Source organism: Quercus robur, chromosome 3, assembly GCF_932294415.1.
Source record: "Quercus robur chromosome 3, dhQueRobu3.1, whole genome shotgun sequence".
NCBI classification, from domain to species: domain Eukaryota; kingdom Viridiplantae; phylum Streptophyta; class Magnoliopsida; order Fagales; family Fagaceae; genus Quercus; species Quercus robur.
In genome coordinates, this window is record NC_065536.1 from 26,635,896 (window position 1) to 26,653,882 (window position 17,987).

The 17,987-nt window shown below is 36.4% G+C and overlaps 2 protein-coding genes across 2 annotated transcripts in view; both read right to left on the minus strand.

Annotated features, from left to right (window-relative positions):
- Positions 1–17,987, minus strand: part of LOC126717632 (L-type lectin-domain containing receptor kinase IX.1-like) — a 42,282-nt gene that overhangs the window by 23,806 nt on the left and 489 nt on the right. The window lies entirely within an intron of this gene.
- On the minus strand, positions 16,178–17,267 carry LOC126717633 (L-type lectin-domain containing receptor kinase IX.1-like). The gene has a single exon (XM_050419464.1). It carries the CDS (start codon positions 17,092–17,094, stop codon positions 16,279–16,281), a length of 816 nt encoding a protein of 271 aa, XP_050275421.1. The 5' UTR covers positions 17,095–17,267; the 3' UTR covers positions 16,178–16,278.

Here is a 17,987-nt window from a genome sequence, read left to right on the forward strand (position 1 = left end):
AGTTTTCCAACAGTCATCAATGCGCTTTTAAGGTCCCTTCGGTTGGCAAGGCATTGCTCAATAGGATGATCAAAGATCGACGCAGTAGAAAATAAAGACTTCTTCATGGCATTGCTCATTTTCTGTGGCCATCCTCCTACATCTCTGAAGTATACTTTGCATCATTTATCTCTTGGGGGCATCTCCTTGTACCTTCAATCTCTAGGCTGCATCGTCTTTCTTCTAGGTTGTGCCACTTCATAGCTCTGAAATTAGAACCACATCATCTCCCTTCTGAGTGATGTTGTTTCACATCATGTCTCTGAAATCTGGATGACGTCAGTGTCTTCCGGAGTGATGGTAGATTATATATCTAAAGTCGGTGTGGCATCATCTCCCTTCTGAATGGTGTAGCTTCATATCATGTCTCCAAAAGTTAGACAATGTCACCTTCCTCCGGCATTTGAAGTTGGTGTTGCATCATCTCTCCTCCAAGGGCATGTCCATGCAATGTCAAAGTCTTGGCGGCATTCTTCTTGAAACTTCGAGGTTTTGTTGGCATCTCCTTGCATCTTCAAAGTCTGGATAGGGACTCCTTGCATTTTCAACATCTTGTTGGCATCTCTGAAATCTTGATGTCTGGCTACAATGCTATACACCCTTGATGTCTGAGCAATGTTACCTCTGAAAATTGCTTTATGGCTTCATGAATGTTGTCACAACTTCGGCGAATGAAGTGTTGACATAGCTTCAATGGCAAAGATGCAATGTTGGCATGGCCTTGGTATAAATAGAGTGTTGACATGGCTTCATGAATGTTGGCATGACTTCTGTGCAAATGAAGTTTCGACGTGGCTTCATGAATGTTGTCACGGCTTCGACAAATGAAGTATTGACGTAGCTTCAATGGCAAAGATGCAATGTTGGCATGGCCTCGGTATAAATGGAGTGTTGACATGGCTTCATGAATATTGGCATGACTTCTATGCAAATGAAGTTTCGACGTGGCTTCATGAATGTTGTCACGGCTTTGACGAATGAAGTGTTGACGTTGCTTCATGACAAAGTTGAATGTTGGCACGACTTCAATACAAGGACAGATGTTGGCACGGTTTTGTGGTAAAAAAAAAACTCTTGGCATGGCTACGTTGAAAAGACAAGTGTTGGTGCAGTTTAGTTGCCAAGAAAAGCATGCTGCATAACAAAAACAAGCAACAACAAAGAGTTTATCAGAAGAAAATCTCATGGCATGTCTTAAAAAAAAAAAAAATCAAAGAGAGAGCTTCATTTCTAATATCTAGCCTGTGAAAAAAAAAAAAAAAAAAAATCAGTACGAATAAAACAGGTCATAAAAAAAAATGTAAATATATATTAAAAAAAAAAAGGAAAGAAAAATGAAGGCATAATTTCTCTACACTTAAAGTATTATGCTACCCACCAGAGATGCTGCTTGTACAACTCAATGCATGCCCCAATGGCTTTATATAGAAAACTTCTGAGAGACAAGACAAAAAAAAAAAAAAAGTAGGCAAGTCATTAAATACTGTCACTGAACAATTGGAGTTCAAAATCGGATTTTATAAGCTCAAATGCACTCAAAGTCCAGGAAATCTGCACCTACCTTTTGACCCTCAAGTCTAAATGCAGTCACCCTCCTGACAGAGTAGCCAACGTACAGTGGACTAAAAAGTCTAAAATGACAACAAGTCCAACAATGCGGTTTCCCATTTCAGATTTCTACAATTTCTGACAAGATTTTACAAAAAAATCAACCCACATAAATCTTCTAAGGACTTTGATGAACAAAACCCAGGAAAATTATCCTCAAGAAGCCTGGCCAGAACACACAGTGATCGACAGAATAGTTTTTCAAAATCTGCGCAAAACCGGCCTTCATTTCACAAAACTGATACCACAAGGCTGTTAAATGGACTTCGATCTACAAAACCTAGAAATTTCATGTCCAAAAACCGAGGCACGTGCCTCCATGCGCCGCCACAGACTAGAAACGATCCGCGGCCTAATCCTTCAAATCTGTACAAATCTGCCCATGATTTTGGAAAACTGACTATACCATGATGTTTTACGACCTTAGAACTACAAAACCTGAAATTTTCAGGTCCAGAAAGTCAATCACGCGCCTCCATGCGCCGCCAGAAAATCTGCCTCAACAAACACGCGCCGCTCCTTTCACGTGCTCACACGCGCCGATAGGGTCCCTCACGCGCTTACGCACGCGCACGCGCCATACGGTAGACGGCCACACGTGTTGCCAAAGCTCGCACGTACCACACGTGCCACACGCGTCTGGCAGTGACGTCATCCATGACGTCACCACCCACGAGGTCTGACCCGGTTTGAGCCGAATCCGAACCCCCTGAAAAAAAAAAAAAAAAAATTAAATTAAATAATAAAAAATCCTTTAACCAAGCAGACCTTTGACCATGACCAAAAAGTCAAAAATTTAAAAAAAAACCTATCCCACTCAATTTTTCGAGTACATTCCGATTTTGGGACCCATTTCTTTATTCGAGGCTCGAAAATTGTGCAATCGTCCAATTTTCAAAAAAATTGACTTTTGTGCAAATGTTGACCAAACGTCAAAATTTTTAAGATGGACCTATCTTGCTCAATTTTTCGTGTACATTTCGATTTTGGAGTCCGTTCCATCATTTGAGATTCAAAAATTGCATAGATGGCTCAAATTCCAAGACAGTTGACTTTTATGTTAAAATCAACCTAAAGCCAAAATTTTCAAGTCACGCTTGTCTTGCTCAATTTTTCGTGTACATTCTGAATTTGGGGTCTATTTCTTCATTTGAGAATCCAAAATTGCTCAAATAGTGTGATTTTGCAATTGTTGGCTTTAAAGTGAGCTTCGACCAAGAATCGAGACATTCAAGCAAAGCTTGTCCTGTTCGGACTTTCACAAAGATTCTGATTTTGAAATCCACTTATTTGTTTTGGACTTGGTAATCACCAATCAAAGCCACATCTTTGAAGTACTGACGGTGTCGAAAATTTAAGCTCCTGAGGTCAAAATTTAAGACTCATCCATTTAATTGGATCCCCTCAGGGTTATTCTCCAGACTTCATCAAGACTGCTCTTTCAAAGTACAAATAAACTCTCACAAGTGTGTTGGAACTTGAAATTACACTGGATCATTAGTTCAACCTGCTGTTCCCGTTCGGTGCCTACCAGTCTCCAACTTACCATTCCCGTTCGATGCCTACCATTCCTACCTACCATTCCCACCTACCGTTCCCACCTACCGTTCCCACCTAACATTCTCACCAAAAATTCTCAACTACCATTCTTAACTACCTATCTACCATTCTTCATCTCTCTGCTATAAATAGGAGGGCCGGGTTCACCAAGAACTCATCATCCGAAAAAAAAAAAAAAAAAAATACACTGAATCATGAAATGAAGAGTTGCTTCTTTCAGATTTTCAAGTCCTCCTTTTGATGGCCATTTCTCACTATGACCTCATCATTCTCAACACCTAGCAATCGATGTTGCTTCATAATCGGTTCGAGATCAACCCTCTCATGGTTCGGTCGAAACCTTCTTTACAACATCATTGTAGTTTTGAGATCCAAACAAACTTTGTTTCTCCACTTAACGACTACATTTGCCCATAAAATTTCTCATAACATAGCCTGTATCATTGTTCCTTGTAGTCTCAATCTACCTAATCAGCAGATCTAAGGCCAACTGAATCTCTCGTACCCTAGCTCAAGGAGCTTCCTAACGACTTTGGGAACTCCATAGTCCTTTTCAAGTTGTTTGGTCTTACAGCAAAGGTAGAGGTTCGAAACAAACAGCAACTTGTTTGGTTTCCAGACCAGAATCACAAGTTAGCTCCATCTTTCATTTTTTTGTGCTTTTCCAACAAGTGGCAGTAGGTGAAGATGGTAAAAAGTGTTGGGGTATCCTACTGATTGTCTTCCATCCGACACTTAAAACAACCTCCAAGATGCCAGCTCATCAGAATTCAGCCTTTGGTGCCGGTAAATGGTCACCAAAACCTTATTCCATGTCCCCACTACTATGGGACCCAGAGGTCATCGTTGCTGGTACCTCAAAAACTCACTTTCTGGAATTACTCCAACTTAAAATCAGCTTGAAGAATTTCAGAAGGTACTCTTCTGAAATTACTTCAACTTAACGTCCATCAGCATGGTCCCATTACACCAGCACATTCAATTACTTGCTGTCGGACCTTATGTAGCATGCAATCAGTCCCATATCCAAAGGTGTACTTCCCATAAACATCTACACTAGAAGGTCCCCAACATACAGCGCCAGCATGGTGTCATATGTTTCACTCATTCACTTCATCTTCATTGCCACCACCAGCATACCCAGAATACATAAGGTTCTGAAATTACCTCGACTTAACTTGAGTGATACAATTATGCAGGCGCATTCAACCACTTTCCCACCTGTCCTCGTTGTAATCCAAAGCATGATCTTCGGAAATAACTTCACCAGAAGTTCTTAAGGACATGAGGCTAGCTCTATGACCCTGCATGCTGTATCCAGCCACCATTCTCTCATCTTCCCCATCTTCAACACCTTGTGATCGCCGCCAACGATCCAAAATACTCTTTTGAAACTACTTCAACTTAACCTCTACTAAGAAGGCTCCATCACCCAAGTACATTCAAATACTTGCAGACCCTTTTTCAGTCTCATCAAAGCCTTTCATATGGGTGGGTCTACTCTTCGGAAATTATCTCATCCTTCTGAAAGCTCCACCACCTTCAACAGCTCCACCACCTTCAACTACTTCACTTAAAGAGTCAAGTACCAAAAATCCATTTTTTTCGAAACTCATTCCCACACCACACTCCGAGACTGTGTACGTGAACGAGTCTCAAGGGGGCATTTGTAGAGAGGGAAAATTCCCGACCTATCACAAGCTGACACGTCACATTATCAAGTCCACAAAATACAACCGATTACAAAAACACCATGTATTGCTGCTAGGTTTTGCTATCACTATTCAAAAGCCAATGGAAATTCGCCAAGTGTCATGCAAAAACCAATCACACATCAACGCACGTGTAAGCGATGACACAAGCAGCTTCGCACGTGTAAGCGATGACACAAGCAATCTCGCATGTGTAAGCGATAACTTAAGCGGACCAATCAGGCTGTGACATGTGTCACCAATCAAGCTCCGCCACATGTCGCTCACCCACCTCCAAACTCCTATAAATAGAAGCCTTCCTGAGACATTCAGGAGGACCAGAATTCAGAAGTGAAAAAGCTCTGTGAAGATCAAGCCTCAAAGCCTTCAAGAACTTCAAGAACTTCAACCCCAAAATCGGAGAACATTCGAAGCAGAATCATCCAGATCATCTGCCTAGATCCTAAAGTTCACGAGAATCAAGCCAAAAGTGTCCGAAAACATCAACAAATCACAAATCATTGAAGCTCAACGGATTCAAGCCTCTAAAGCTCCGAAGAACTTCCACCACAAACCTTCAAAGGTGAAGAACACACGAAGAACACGAAGAACGTGAAGAACACGAAGAACGTGAAGAACAGAGAATTTCTAAACAAGCTCATAGCCAGAGATTCATTGTAATTCCGTTTCAGTAATCTTCGATCCATCCCTTAACCAAATTGAATGATATTTTGTGTTCAAGTCAAAACCACATTACCACAAATTTAATCAATAAGTTTTGCAAGGAGATCGAATCAGAGGATCAATCTTTTGTAATCACAGAGACTTGTACCACACAATCATCAATACAAATTCGCATTTGTGAAACTATTTTACTTGTTTGATTTAATTCAAACTAGAAATTTAGTCGCTTACAACCTCTATCTCTGAAACAACAAGAGATTCTGAGTCCTTCTCTCGCCATCACATTGTCATCTGTCATCTATCATCTTCTCTACGCGATCCTATACTCTCTAGGTAATGTCATCCTGTGGACTTAGTAAAGTTGAAGAATGACAATACACTCTAACAGATAGATCATCTCTCCCACCAAAATGATTATAAAAGTGGTTCGATAATAAAAGTGGTAGTGTAGCAGGAGAAACTAGAAAGAAGAAGAAGAAACAATTGGGCATAAAAATGGGAAATTATCAGTCAAACGAATGGCATTTAATAATAAAAGGGTTTCCACACGCCATTTTAAAAAATTCCATGTCATTGCTTTTTTAGAAACATGGGTAAAGAAACTAACTGAAGTTAACGGAATGACCAATAATGCTCATTTTTAAATTTCGAGAACTAATAACTCTCATTTGAAACTTTAGGTAGCACAAGTGCACAATAGGTAAACTTAAGAGACCAATATTATAGTTTCACCTTTAAAAAATGTTTAGGTCAAGAATCTGAAATCAAGCATACAAAATATCAACTGCTTATTCAAAACCATTTATGTGAGGAATTTGAATAGTGAACAAATAATACAATTGCATATCTAAAGGAAAAAAAAAAAAAAAAAGGTGCAGAAATCTAGTGCTTATTCAAATGGGATATACAATGACCAATAATGCTCATTTTTAAATTTTAGGAACCAATAACGCTCACTTGAAACTTTAAGGACCACAAGTGCACAATAGGCAAACTTAAAGAGAGCAACTTTGTAATTTTGCCTTTAAAAAACGTTTAGGTCAAGAATCTGAAATCAAGCATACAAATGCATATTTGAGGAATTTGAATTAAATTTTAGGTCAAGTATCAACTGCTTATTCAAAACCATTTATGTGAGGAATTTGAATAGTGAACAAATAATACAAATGCATATTTGAAGAAAAAAAAAGTGCAGAAAATCTAGTGCTTATTCAAATGGGATATACAAAGAAAAAAGAAAAAAAAAAACCCGATTCATGTAATCCATGCCTATTGGATTGTCCTATGAACTTTATAGTAACTCATGGCTCTTGATCTCCTACAATAATTGTAAGGTTGAATTTAATCAACCATCTTGTTGGCTTTATTTCGTACCAAATTTGCTTGTATTTCAGCATTTAGTAACTCTGTATTTAGGTGGGATTGTTGTAAGGGTAGTGAGTGAGATAGAGTGTTGAAATGCTCAAGAGTGTGCAAGAAAATAGAGACTCGCAACTGGATCTTGCGGGTGACTCGCGGCTTCAAGCTGCCAGAAGCAGCACACGTGCCAAGCATGCCAGAAGTTGAAGCGTCATGCTAGCTGGGGCACTACAGGACAAAATAGGACAACTGGCCGTTCTGTTATCTCGCGGCTGGATCTTGCAACTCAGTCAAGCTGCGAGGTCAAGCTGCGAGCCAGCCTTGTTTTGAAAAACCTGACTCTTTACATTCCATTCTCACCCTAGTATAAATACCCCTTATACCCACAAAAGAAAGAAAGTTTCCAGAGAGAATTTTGAGAGAGAAACCCCAGAGTTATACAAGACTGATTCATCCATAATCTTCACATAGGACACTCTTCAAATTCCTCAACTCTCTTCCTCTCCATTGTTAAACTCTTGAGAGGTCTTTTTACCAAAACTTTTTCTCACCATATCCATTACTATGAGAGGGCTGTTTGGTGTTCTGGGAAGCAGTTAGGAAGGAACCAATCTACATTGGTTGATGCTATGGTCAAGTAGCGGAATCCGGGTAGCTAGAAAAGAAATAGGTTCAGCGCAACCTCATTGGAGCAAGAAACTTGGAGGGCTTAGGTTCACTGGGTAGATTAGGCTTGGAGGGTCTATTGCTGTTCATGTATCCCAATTACATTTTCTAGTGGATTATTTATCACTTGGAGAGTGGCGGAGAGGTTTTACGTTGAGGGCTTCGGTTTCCTCTTCGATAACACATCGTGTGTTGTCCTTGTGTTTGCATCTTCCTTCGCTTTATCTTTGCCTTTTATTATCTGCTGTGGATGTGATTTTAATTGGCTTAGATTGATTACCAATTCTGTTTATAGCTTGTGTTCATTTTTCGTACACTAGTTGTTTGTCATAAAGCCTGAATTGGTTATTTTGTATTTGGGGGTCTAAACATTCAAGGGTGTTTTATACACTATTTGAACTTTCAATAACAAAACACCATTAACCTAAATACAAATACCATTTGCCTAAAGGAAAAAATTGGCAAATACCATTTTCGAGCAAAAAAAGCAGTATTATGCCCCATTTCTCAAATTAATTAGGGAAATGCCCCTCTTTTGAAACTTGATTTTCTCAAAATTGAGTTAAGTCCTGTAGTGGCGTTTTTAGGGAGCCTATAGTGGCGTTTTTAAGGACCTATAGTGGCGTTTTGCAACTCGAGCTCCATGAACTCGAGTTATAGGTAAAAAAAGGAAAAAAAATTGCATGTAACTCGAGTTCATGGACCTCGAGTTCCAAAACACTACTATAGGTACATAAAACATCACTATAGGCTCCTTAAAACGCTACTATAGGGCTCCAGAATTTTTTTTTTTTTTTAAACTCGATTTTGAGAAAATTGAGTTTCAAAAGAGGGGCATTTCCCTAATTAGTTTGGAAAATGAGGCAAAATGCTGCTTTTTTTGCCCGGAAAGGTCATTTGCCAATTTTTTCCTTTGCCTAAATAAGTAAATAGCAAATGAAAACTTAATAAACCTTGCACTATATATATAGATTAAGCAAATTGGGTTTAGTTATTTGCATCTATTTTCAAATTATTTTCTCTATTTACCTTGACACGGTTCATAACATCAACCTATGGGTAAGATGACAGATCATTATAACTTACTTCATGAACTCAATGGTGAGAAGGAGGATTGGAAGATTAAAGCGAATCACACGGCTATGGGATGTTGGATTATGGTGTTGTCATCCACTAGCGAATCACACCATCTCTCTCTCTCTCTCTCTCTCTCTCTCCCCAATTCTTGTTTTAGGTTAAACTCTGTTACTATAAACTATGCATACATAACTGCATTTTCACAAGACAACCTACTTTGATGAACTACTGTATTTCCTTATTAAGAAACTGTGCTTGTTTCTATAACCCCCTTTACATTATAGTTCAGAAAGTATCAACCCTTTCCAAGAAAATTTATCTTCTTGGGCTACCAAAAATCTTAATGTCCTAGGAAGATACAATCATGTGCACATGCAATTTAAAGAAAAAAAAATTAGCGCAGCATTAATTGAGGAAGACTGCTACCTTTTTAGACATAGGATATAATTCAAACTTATAGCATCCACTCTATGATAATTGCTCTCTATCATTGGGCCAAGACACCAATTCTTTTTTGGTGTAGACATGATTTGAACCCCATGTCTCTTATTTTAAGACAAGATAGTAGTTCCCAATTCAAACAAACCAAGATCCAATGAGAATGTCAATTATTGTCCAATGAGTGAATGTCAAATTGCAGACTAATACAACTTGCACTAGAACCAGAAAAAAGAATATATATATATATATATATAGGAAACAAGGACCACAATATAAACGAACAAGATCATGAAAGGTAAGCCACGAAAATTTACTAATACAAACAAGAAAAGGGGGATCAAAATTGATGTGTTCAAAAAACAAAAAATATTTCCAAGAAATCTATGCTAAAAAACTATTAGGATCGAAAACTTATATTCTAATTTAAGAAGAGGAGTTATCATCTAGACTCTATAGATTAAGAGACGAAAATACATTACAAGATCAGTGATGTAATGGGCTGCTGCAAAAATCCAACAAGAAATAAAAAGGGAACAAAACAAACGAGTTTTGTTTTGATCCTTGCCTTCTTCACATACATACGTGGAATTACGGAGTTTTATGTATGTATAGAACTATTAATATCACAATCCAGTGGTTAGAATTTAGGATTTGAATTCATTGATATCCAAATAGAAAATAACGCAAAACGCAATCATAACTCAAGGAAATTTATGATTTCAACTTGCCATATCTAGAAAATAAAAAACTAAAGCAACATAATGCTTAAATATTGTGCTTCGATAATGACTCTGAAGGATCTAAAATCAATGATATCTAAACACCAAAACCATATATTAGGGAGTTTAGGGTTCCAAATTCATTCAAATACATGAAACAAAAAATTGCAAATGAAAAGAAAGAAAGAAGACAACAAAGTTTGAAATTTCAAACAAAAAACAAGTTAGAGTTCACACCTTACCAATCTTGAACTTCATGTAAGCGGTCTCGAGCATCTTCATTGACATCGCCTCTGAATTGAAAGAACGAGAGAGAGAACGCAACATCTATTTTTTTTTTTTTTTTTCCAGCTTTTATACTATAACTTGTTCTGTTGGAAATCAGTAAGCCACTAAAACTCTGTTAAATGGCTAGGATTAAAATCTTTAGAATTAATGGTCCAGATATGGGTGGGTACTATACCCACACAAAAAACGAGTGGGTACTGTAGAATGACCCCCTAAATAAATAAGGAGTCATTTGGTATGTGATTTTGAGCAACAATTTTTAGTTTTTAAATAACATTATACGTATTTTCACACATTTTTTCGCCCACAAGTATTTCCAAAAAATACAAAAAACGTTATTATAACAACATTACTAAATAGGCCCTAAGTGTTCAAATGATGTTGTAGGAAAAACACTATAGCTATCTTTTTTTTTCTTTTTTTTTTTAAATTAAATTTTAGAAACCACTGTAGCTATTTAAAGATGGAAAAAGTTTAGACAACCTTACTCAATATCATTAACATTATTGCATATTTTAAAAATCTAATCGTTGGATTGCGTGTTTTTTACACTCTTAATTCACATGTCAAATTTTGTGCCAATCGGATGTTATTTACTAAATGATTTATAAGATTATATTTTATATATAATTTTAAACAACAAAAAACTTGTAATTTAAAAATTTTATTAATAATATAGTTATTGATCTTTAATTTTCTAAAAATTTTAAAAGCATGGAGGATATAAAAAGAAAATATAATCCACTAATAAATTTGTCAAAATTCACTTCCAATAAAAAAATATGGAGTAAAGTTGTAGCCTTCAACTATAATCGGTTTTGTAGTTAAATTTTGTCTTTTAAATATTAATATTTATATATTTACAAATAAAAAAGTTCGTGCAAAGCACGGCTATAAACTCGTTCGGTCATAACTTTTTTTTTTTCCTTCTTCTTAAATTACTAATTAATTAATATAGTGATCCTAGCCGATTAGTATAACCATGTGAAGTGCCCAACATTACAACCCCCAGTCCCACCAAATTAGCTCACAAAAAAAAAAAAAAAAGGATGAGTAAAAGAAAGACCTAAAGGTTTAAAGTTAGTGTTGACTAAAGTCAGTTCAGATACGGGTTGGGCCGGGGGAGAAGAGGGAGACTTGTGAGGGAGAAAAAGAAAAAAAAAGTATAAAATTTAATTACAAAATTAGTTGTGGTCTATTTAATATTTTTTTAGTGGAGTGAATTTTGACAAATCTACTATTGTATTACATTTTCTTCTTATATCCTCTATACTCACAAAATTTCTAGAAAATTAAAGATCAATAGTTATGTCATCGATAAATTGTTTTAATTGCAAGTTTTTCTAATTTAAAATTATGCATAAAATATAAGTTTATAGATCATATAGTAAATAATATTCGATTGACACAAAATTTGACATATGTATTAAGAGCATAAAGAATATGCAATTCAATGGTCAGCTTTTTTTTTGTTTGTTGAAACTAATTGTTAGTTTTTCAAAATATATAGTAATATTTATTTTATTGAGTAAAGTTGTAACCTTAACTACACCTAATTTTATAGTTAAATTTTGTTCAATAATAAATAGATGATTTAGGTTACTTTTAAGTCCAATTACGAAATAGCCACACTCTACTTTAAGTCCAACAAGTAACAACCCACTTATAATCCTTTAAAAAAGACAAACCCACTTATAATTTTATTTTAGAAGACTGTTGAGGCCCAAAATATCACAATGTTGTATCAAAACCCAAAACAATATAAAGGATTGAAATCTAGAAAAAGAACATTTAGGCTTTCAATAAAAAGGGGAAGACCCAAATCCATTAAGAGTCAATAGGAAGGGACCAAAGCCCATAAATGGGCAAGCATTAGACCTCACGAAACAAAGGGAAGAAGAAGTCCAGCCCAGCTCTCAAGGGAAGAAAATCGCTAGGGAGCCCAAAGAGAAAGTTGAACCAGGATACCTGGGGATTCTTAGAGGCTTGGGATTCTTGGGATGTGCAACAAGGCCAGGTTAGGACTGAGACAGTTCAAGAGAGCATGCCTAGAAACATAAAGAACAAGGGTAGATATGTCCCATCAGCCACCCAATGATGTAGAAAAGGATCAAAAGACTTAGGAACCAACAACTCATGAATAAAGGTCTGGTACCTCGGGGAACCCAGGAAGATGGATCATGAAGGAAGGAGGCTGAGGATCTTTCAGCCTGATAGAAAGGAATCAACTGATTTAGGATAAATGACAAAAGGAAAAACCAGCCAAAAGGTGGATTTGAAAAGGTGGAATCTAGAAGTCTTGGACAAAAAAGGATTAAAGGTTAGCCCTCTAGGACCCCCCAGAATAGGAAAGTCAGCTAAAGGCTTTTAAAGAGGGAATCTCAAAAGAGGGAAATAATGAAGAACGAGAAAGGGACTAGCCACCAATGTTGCTGACACAACATTGGTTCTGGTACCCAGGGCAGCAAATGGAGGTGATTAATGGTACCCTAGAAACCCTAGGATGGCACTATAAAAAAAGGAGTAGCCAACAATGAAGGGAATTCAACAACAGCGAATTAGTGGGAAAAGACCATTGAGAAAAACTCTGTGAGAACTCAAAAAGAGAAAAAGAGGGAAAACTCCGTCTAGGATCTTTAAACAGCCACTAGAGAATACATTTGGATTTAAAGGAATTCAAACTTCGCAAGTCTTAGCAGCCTGAAGAGCCATCTAAGTCTGTAATTTTTGAACTTATTTGGACCTTGTAACACATCCTAGTGAGCAAGATGTATTAAAAACTTAAGAAACCAATGAAACATCCCATATTACCCTAAGGATCTCTAACATTTTTATTTTACTTTTCCTCCTCGTATATCATTCTTTACTGTTCCTTGTTGCTTAATGCGTATATATTTTTTGTACGTTAGCCCAACTTAGCTGTGGTGAACCAAGTACAGTCCCTTAAAACATAAAGCACTAGGCCTAGGATCCTGGCCTTTTTTACTTGGGCATGAGTTTTGTTTTACCAAAAAAAAAAAAAAAAATCCCACACAAAGACCCAATTATAATTAAATAATAAAAGGATATCATTTTAGAAAAGAGAATAATTATTTCTTCTAAAATTGAATGAAAACCATTTTGATATTGAGATCTGTTTGGAGCACAAAATAATTTTATAAGCTTGTTCATACTAAGTGACCATATGCAAGAAAGTACTTGGCACCAAAAAGCATGGTTTTGAAACCTTGACAAGACCGTAGGTCCGACCGGGTTAATCGAAAAATCGTTCATGAACACGGTTCTTTAAACTTGAGAACCGGCCTATGTGAGAAAGTCAGTGAACCGTTTCGACCGCATTTGAACCTTTTGGATTTGAAGACCATAATCGGTTTTCACAGGTCAGACCATTAGAGATTTTTTTTGGATACTTACAGGTTTATAGCCATTGTTGAAGGCTTAAGCTTCAACCATGTGAGATGTTATCAGATGAGATCACACCACCATCTTTCTGTTCTTATTCTTTGTCTCGCTTGCTCTCTTTCTCTCTCTACATTTTTCATTTTTGCAGATGTTGTTTTTGCATTTTTGGCCTTTGGAGTATTCAGTCTTCTTCTTCGTTGCTTGTGAAGTCTTCTTCTTTGTTGTTGCTTGCTTTACTGTCAACCACTAATATTTACTTTGCTGTTAACTACTAACATTTAATGTTTGCTGTGGGTTCGTGTTAGCTCAGGTAAAGTCTCTCATGGTTGTATAAGAGATTTGAGATTCAATCCCCACTTACACCAAAAACTAATTGGTGTCTTGGTCTGATGATAAAGAGCTATCATCAAGAGTGGACGCCATAGGTTGAAACTCTTTTAAAAAAAAAAAAAATTAATGTTTGTTGTTAAGCACTTCCTTCTTGGGTTTTGTTCTTTATTTAACTTTAACCAATTTTTAAATGCACGGACATCTTAAGATCTTCTAGCTTTTGATTTTTTTTTTTTTTAATTCATAATAAATGTGAACAATAGACTATTCAAATGGGCTTGGAAAAAAAATGATTGGTAGTCAAATGAGCTTGGCCATGGGCAAACAAACTCATTTGTCTCTTAACTATTTTATTGGGTCTCATAAAATAAAAAATAAAACAACCTTATTAATGTTCTTTTTGAATTTAATAACTCTTATTTGTATTATGAAAGTTAAGTTATAAAAAAAATACTATCTATATTTGTTTTGGATTATTTTAGTCAAATTTTCAATTTTTACTAATTTAATATATTTATTTATAATTTAAATAATTATTAAATTAATTATGATGTCATCATGGTTCGACCTCGGTTTGACCATAGTCCAACCTTAAAAACCTTGAACCTCTCCCTTTAATAGTTCATTAAACGGTCTGGGTTTCAAAACCATGCTAAAAAGATGGACTTTCTCATTGCCTAACTTAATAGGACTTTTAAAATAAAAATCAACCAAGAATTGAAGAACAATAACATATATTATTATTAATATTGTAACAAATTACAAATATCAAATTACAAGATTCCACAAGTACAAAGCATACTGATAGGCCAAGAATGTATTGACCCTTTATGATGAATTAACAAATTAATTAGTCAAATTAATTAATTAATTAAATTAACATGCAATACGCGTGGTAGTACAAACAAATCACCAAATAACTAAATATTGGGGAAATTAAATTGATACTGTGATTTGTTTACGAATGGGAAAAACCAACACGACAAAAATCTCACCGGGTGATTTTAAGGTCACCACTCCCAAGAATTCACTATTATCATAACAAACGGTTACAAGTAAAGGAATTTTAGTACTTTATACTAACCTACAGTTGAAGCCTTTTCCCAATACCCAATTGGACTTATTTTGTAGTGACAATCTCTCTTTTTAATGCACGACTCCTAGTACGTGACTAATTAATTCGATGCGCGGATCTTAGTATGCGACTTACTCACCAACTTAAGAAAGATGTTGGTTACAAAGTTCTTTAGGTCATCACATGATGAAGATCATGAAACTTCTTGGTTACAAAATCCTATGGTGTACAAACACATCAGTTTCTTCAAGAGAAAGATGAACTAGGGCAAATTCTGTTTTTGGTCACAATTTGCATGAACACAACTTTGCTCCATACTTGCGCAACTTTTGACGGCCCTTAAAACAATCCTTATATATGTTTAGAGTTGTGAGAAAAGAAAGCCTAAAAATGCACACACGGATTGGAATGAAATCAGATCTGAAAAACTGATTTTCTTAAATCTCGACACTTAACGCCTATTATAGTGAAATATTGAAGTTTACAAGCAAATTCAGATGCAATACACCCAAATAATCTGAAAAAAATGTGTAAGAAATAACAACCAGATACAAGTGTCATATTTTTTTTTTATCAATTTGTCTCTTACATGATGACATAAGTCACTACTAATCTATTTATTTAGTTTATTTTTTAAATAAACAAGATCTAGAAAAAAGGCACTGCTTGTTCACATGTGTAAGCGAAAGTTGGCATGCAGATACCAACCAACATCCAAATCACTTTTTGGGTTGGATTAATGACCCGAGTTTGGGAAGAAACAGTTCAAGTGTGACTGTTTGAGCATATCATCATCTATTAAGTATTGTCAATGGTATGAACAAGTCCATTGTTAAAAACAATAAATAGAAAATAATCTTAATGTTACCATACAAGAGTAAGTGATACTTGTGAGTGGTAAAGTGATGCAGCGTAGTATTCTAAGCTGCATTGTGTTTCTTTATGTATAGGTTTCTGTACAAATATTAAGTCTTGGTTTATTCTGACTTTCATAAGTGGTTAGAAAAAGCTTTCAAAATTGGGAGCTTTCATAAGTATTTTTGTATAAGTAGGCAAAACTATTTTATTTGTAATCTGTTTTTCATTTGAAATCTAAAGTACAGCCAAGAGCTATTCATTCCAATGGCACATCTAGTTTCCCAATATTGAGGCACAGCCAGAATTCCTATAAGGCTGTCAGCAGGCGAGCTTTTGGGTAAAATCTGAATTTTTATCAACTATTTTGTAAACATACTTCATTTTTCAAACCATTCAGGAAAGACACTTTTAAATGAAAGTTTACATTCATGATACATGCATGTTTTCAAGTTCATTACAAAAGTTTGAATTATCATATACATTAATGCATGGTTGAAGCTAACTCCACTTCAGCTTTGCTTGAATATAGAAGAGGTTTGCTTGGACCAGTTGACATAGACGAATTAGTAGAACAACTACTACATGAACATTGCGTTTGATCTTTAGATTTGGTGAAACCCGATGAAGCATTGGATAATTTACATAGGTCCATTGGGGGCCCAACATACATTGGCACTGGCAACTTTGATGGAAGGTTGGGCAAAGAAGCTTCAAAATTAAGAACGTGTATTACTTGCCTTATAGAGGGCCTGCTAGTGGGATCAGGATGACAACACCACAATCCAACCACCATCAAGCTCTTTATTTGCCCTTCATCAAATTCCATACCTAATCTTTCATCAACGGCTTCAAGGAGTTGACCATTTCCATAGAGATCCCACACCCACTCTACTAGCCTAACCTTGCTTGGTCCCGCACGTGGATCGACTGGCTTTCTTCCACATGCAATTTCAAGACAAACCACCCCAAAACTATAAACATCAGATTCCTTAGAAGCTGTGCCAGTGGTGAAACACTCCGGGGCAAGGTAGCCCATGGTCCCAGCTAAAACAGTTGTTTGTAAGCCCAACTCATGATCTACGAGTCTTGCAAGGCCAAAATCGCCAAGTTTGGCATTGAAGTTCGAATCCAACATGATATTGCTAGACTTTATATCTCTGTGCACTACACATTGTTCCCACTCTTCATGAAGGTAGAGTATTGCAGAAGCCAATCCCTCGGCTATTTTATACCTTACTGGCCATTTCAGCATAATCTTTGCTCCAAATAGATGAGAATCAAGACTTCCATTAGGCATATACTCATACACAAGAATTAACTCACGTTGTTCATGGCACCAACCAATGAGTTGAACCAAATTCCTATGTCTCAAACAGCTAATGATCTTCACTTCTGACTTGTACTCCTTTTTTCCTTGCTTCGACCCTTTTGAGACCCTCTTAACTGCAACTTCTACATTGGATTCACTTAACAAACCTTTGTAAACTCCTCCGAATCCTCCCTCTCCAAGCTTCCCTCGTTCAACAAAGTTGTTTGTTGCATTGAGAAGTTCACGGTATGTGAATCTCCTTGGCCCTGTTCCTTTTTCAAATTCATCATCCATAGTTTCATCATCACCCGAATCTTCTGTATTTCCACCGGCCCTTTTTCTCCAACAAAAAAACCAAAGTAGACCTATACCACAACTCACTACACCGGAACTCACTGCAAAACCAATGATCAACCCCAATTTGTTTTTCGTGCTCCCATTTCCCGTGTTGTTTGTTTGAGTAAATCCACCTCCTGTCTTGTTTGGTTGAGTAGACACATCTCCAGCCTCTAAAGTTGAGCTAAATGACCAAGAAAGTATTGTATGTAACTCAAACGCCCAACCTGTAGTAGCGGAGAAACCAACGCTAACCCATTCCGGCAAAATAGTCAAGTCAACAATACATGAAAGATTAATAGAATTCCAACTGTATGCTGATTTAGTAGCATAAGTAAGGAACACACTAAGGTTTTGGGATGCTGAGTCGTAACTTACCCATACATACGTTGTTGACCCATTCGTAATATTAATGCTTCGTGGCAAAGTCTCACTTACGTTTGAGACAACGGAATTGATATCGATTCCCACATGAGGAGCACTTTTATCCCACTCGTTTTGGTAAGTGTCAAACTCAACGGCAACAAATTGATTTTGAGTGCCGT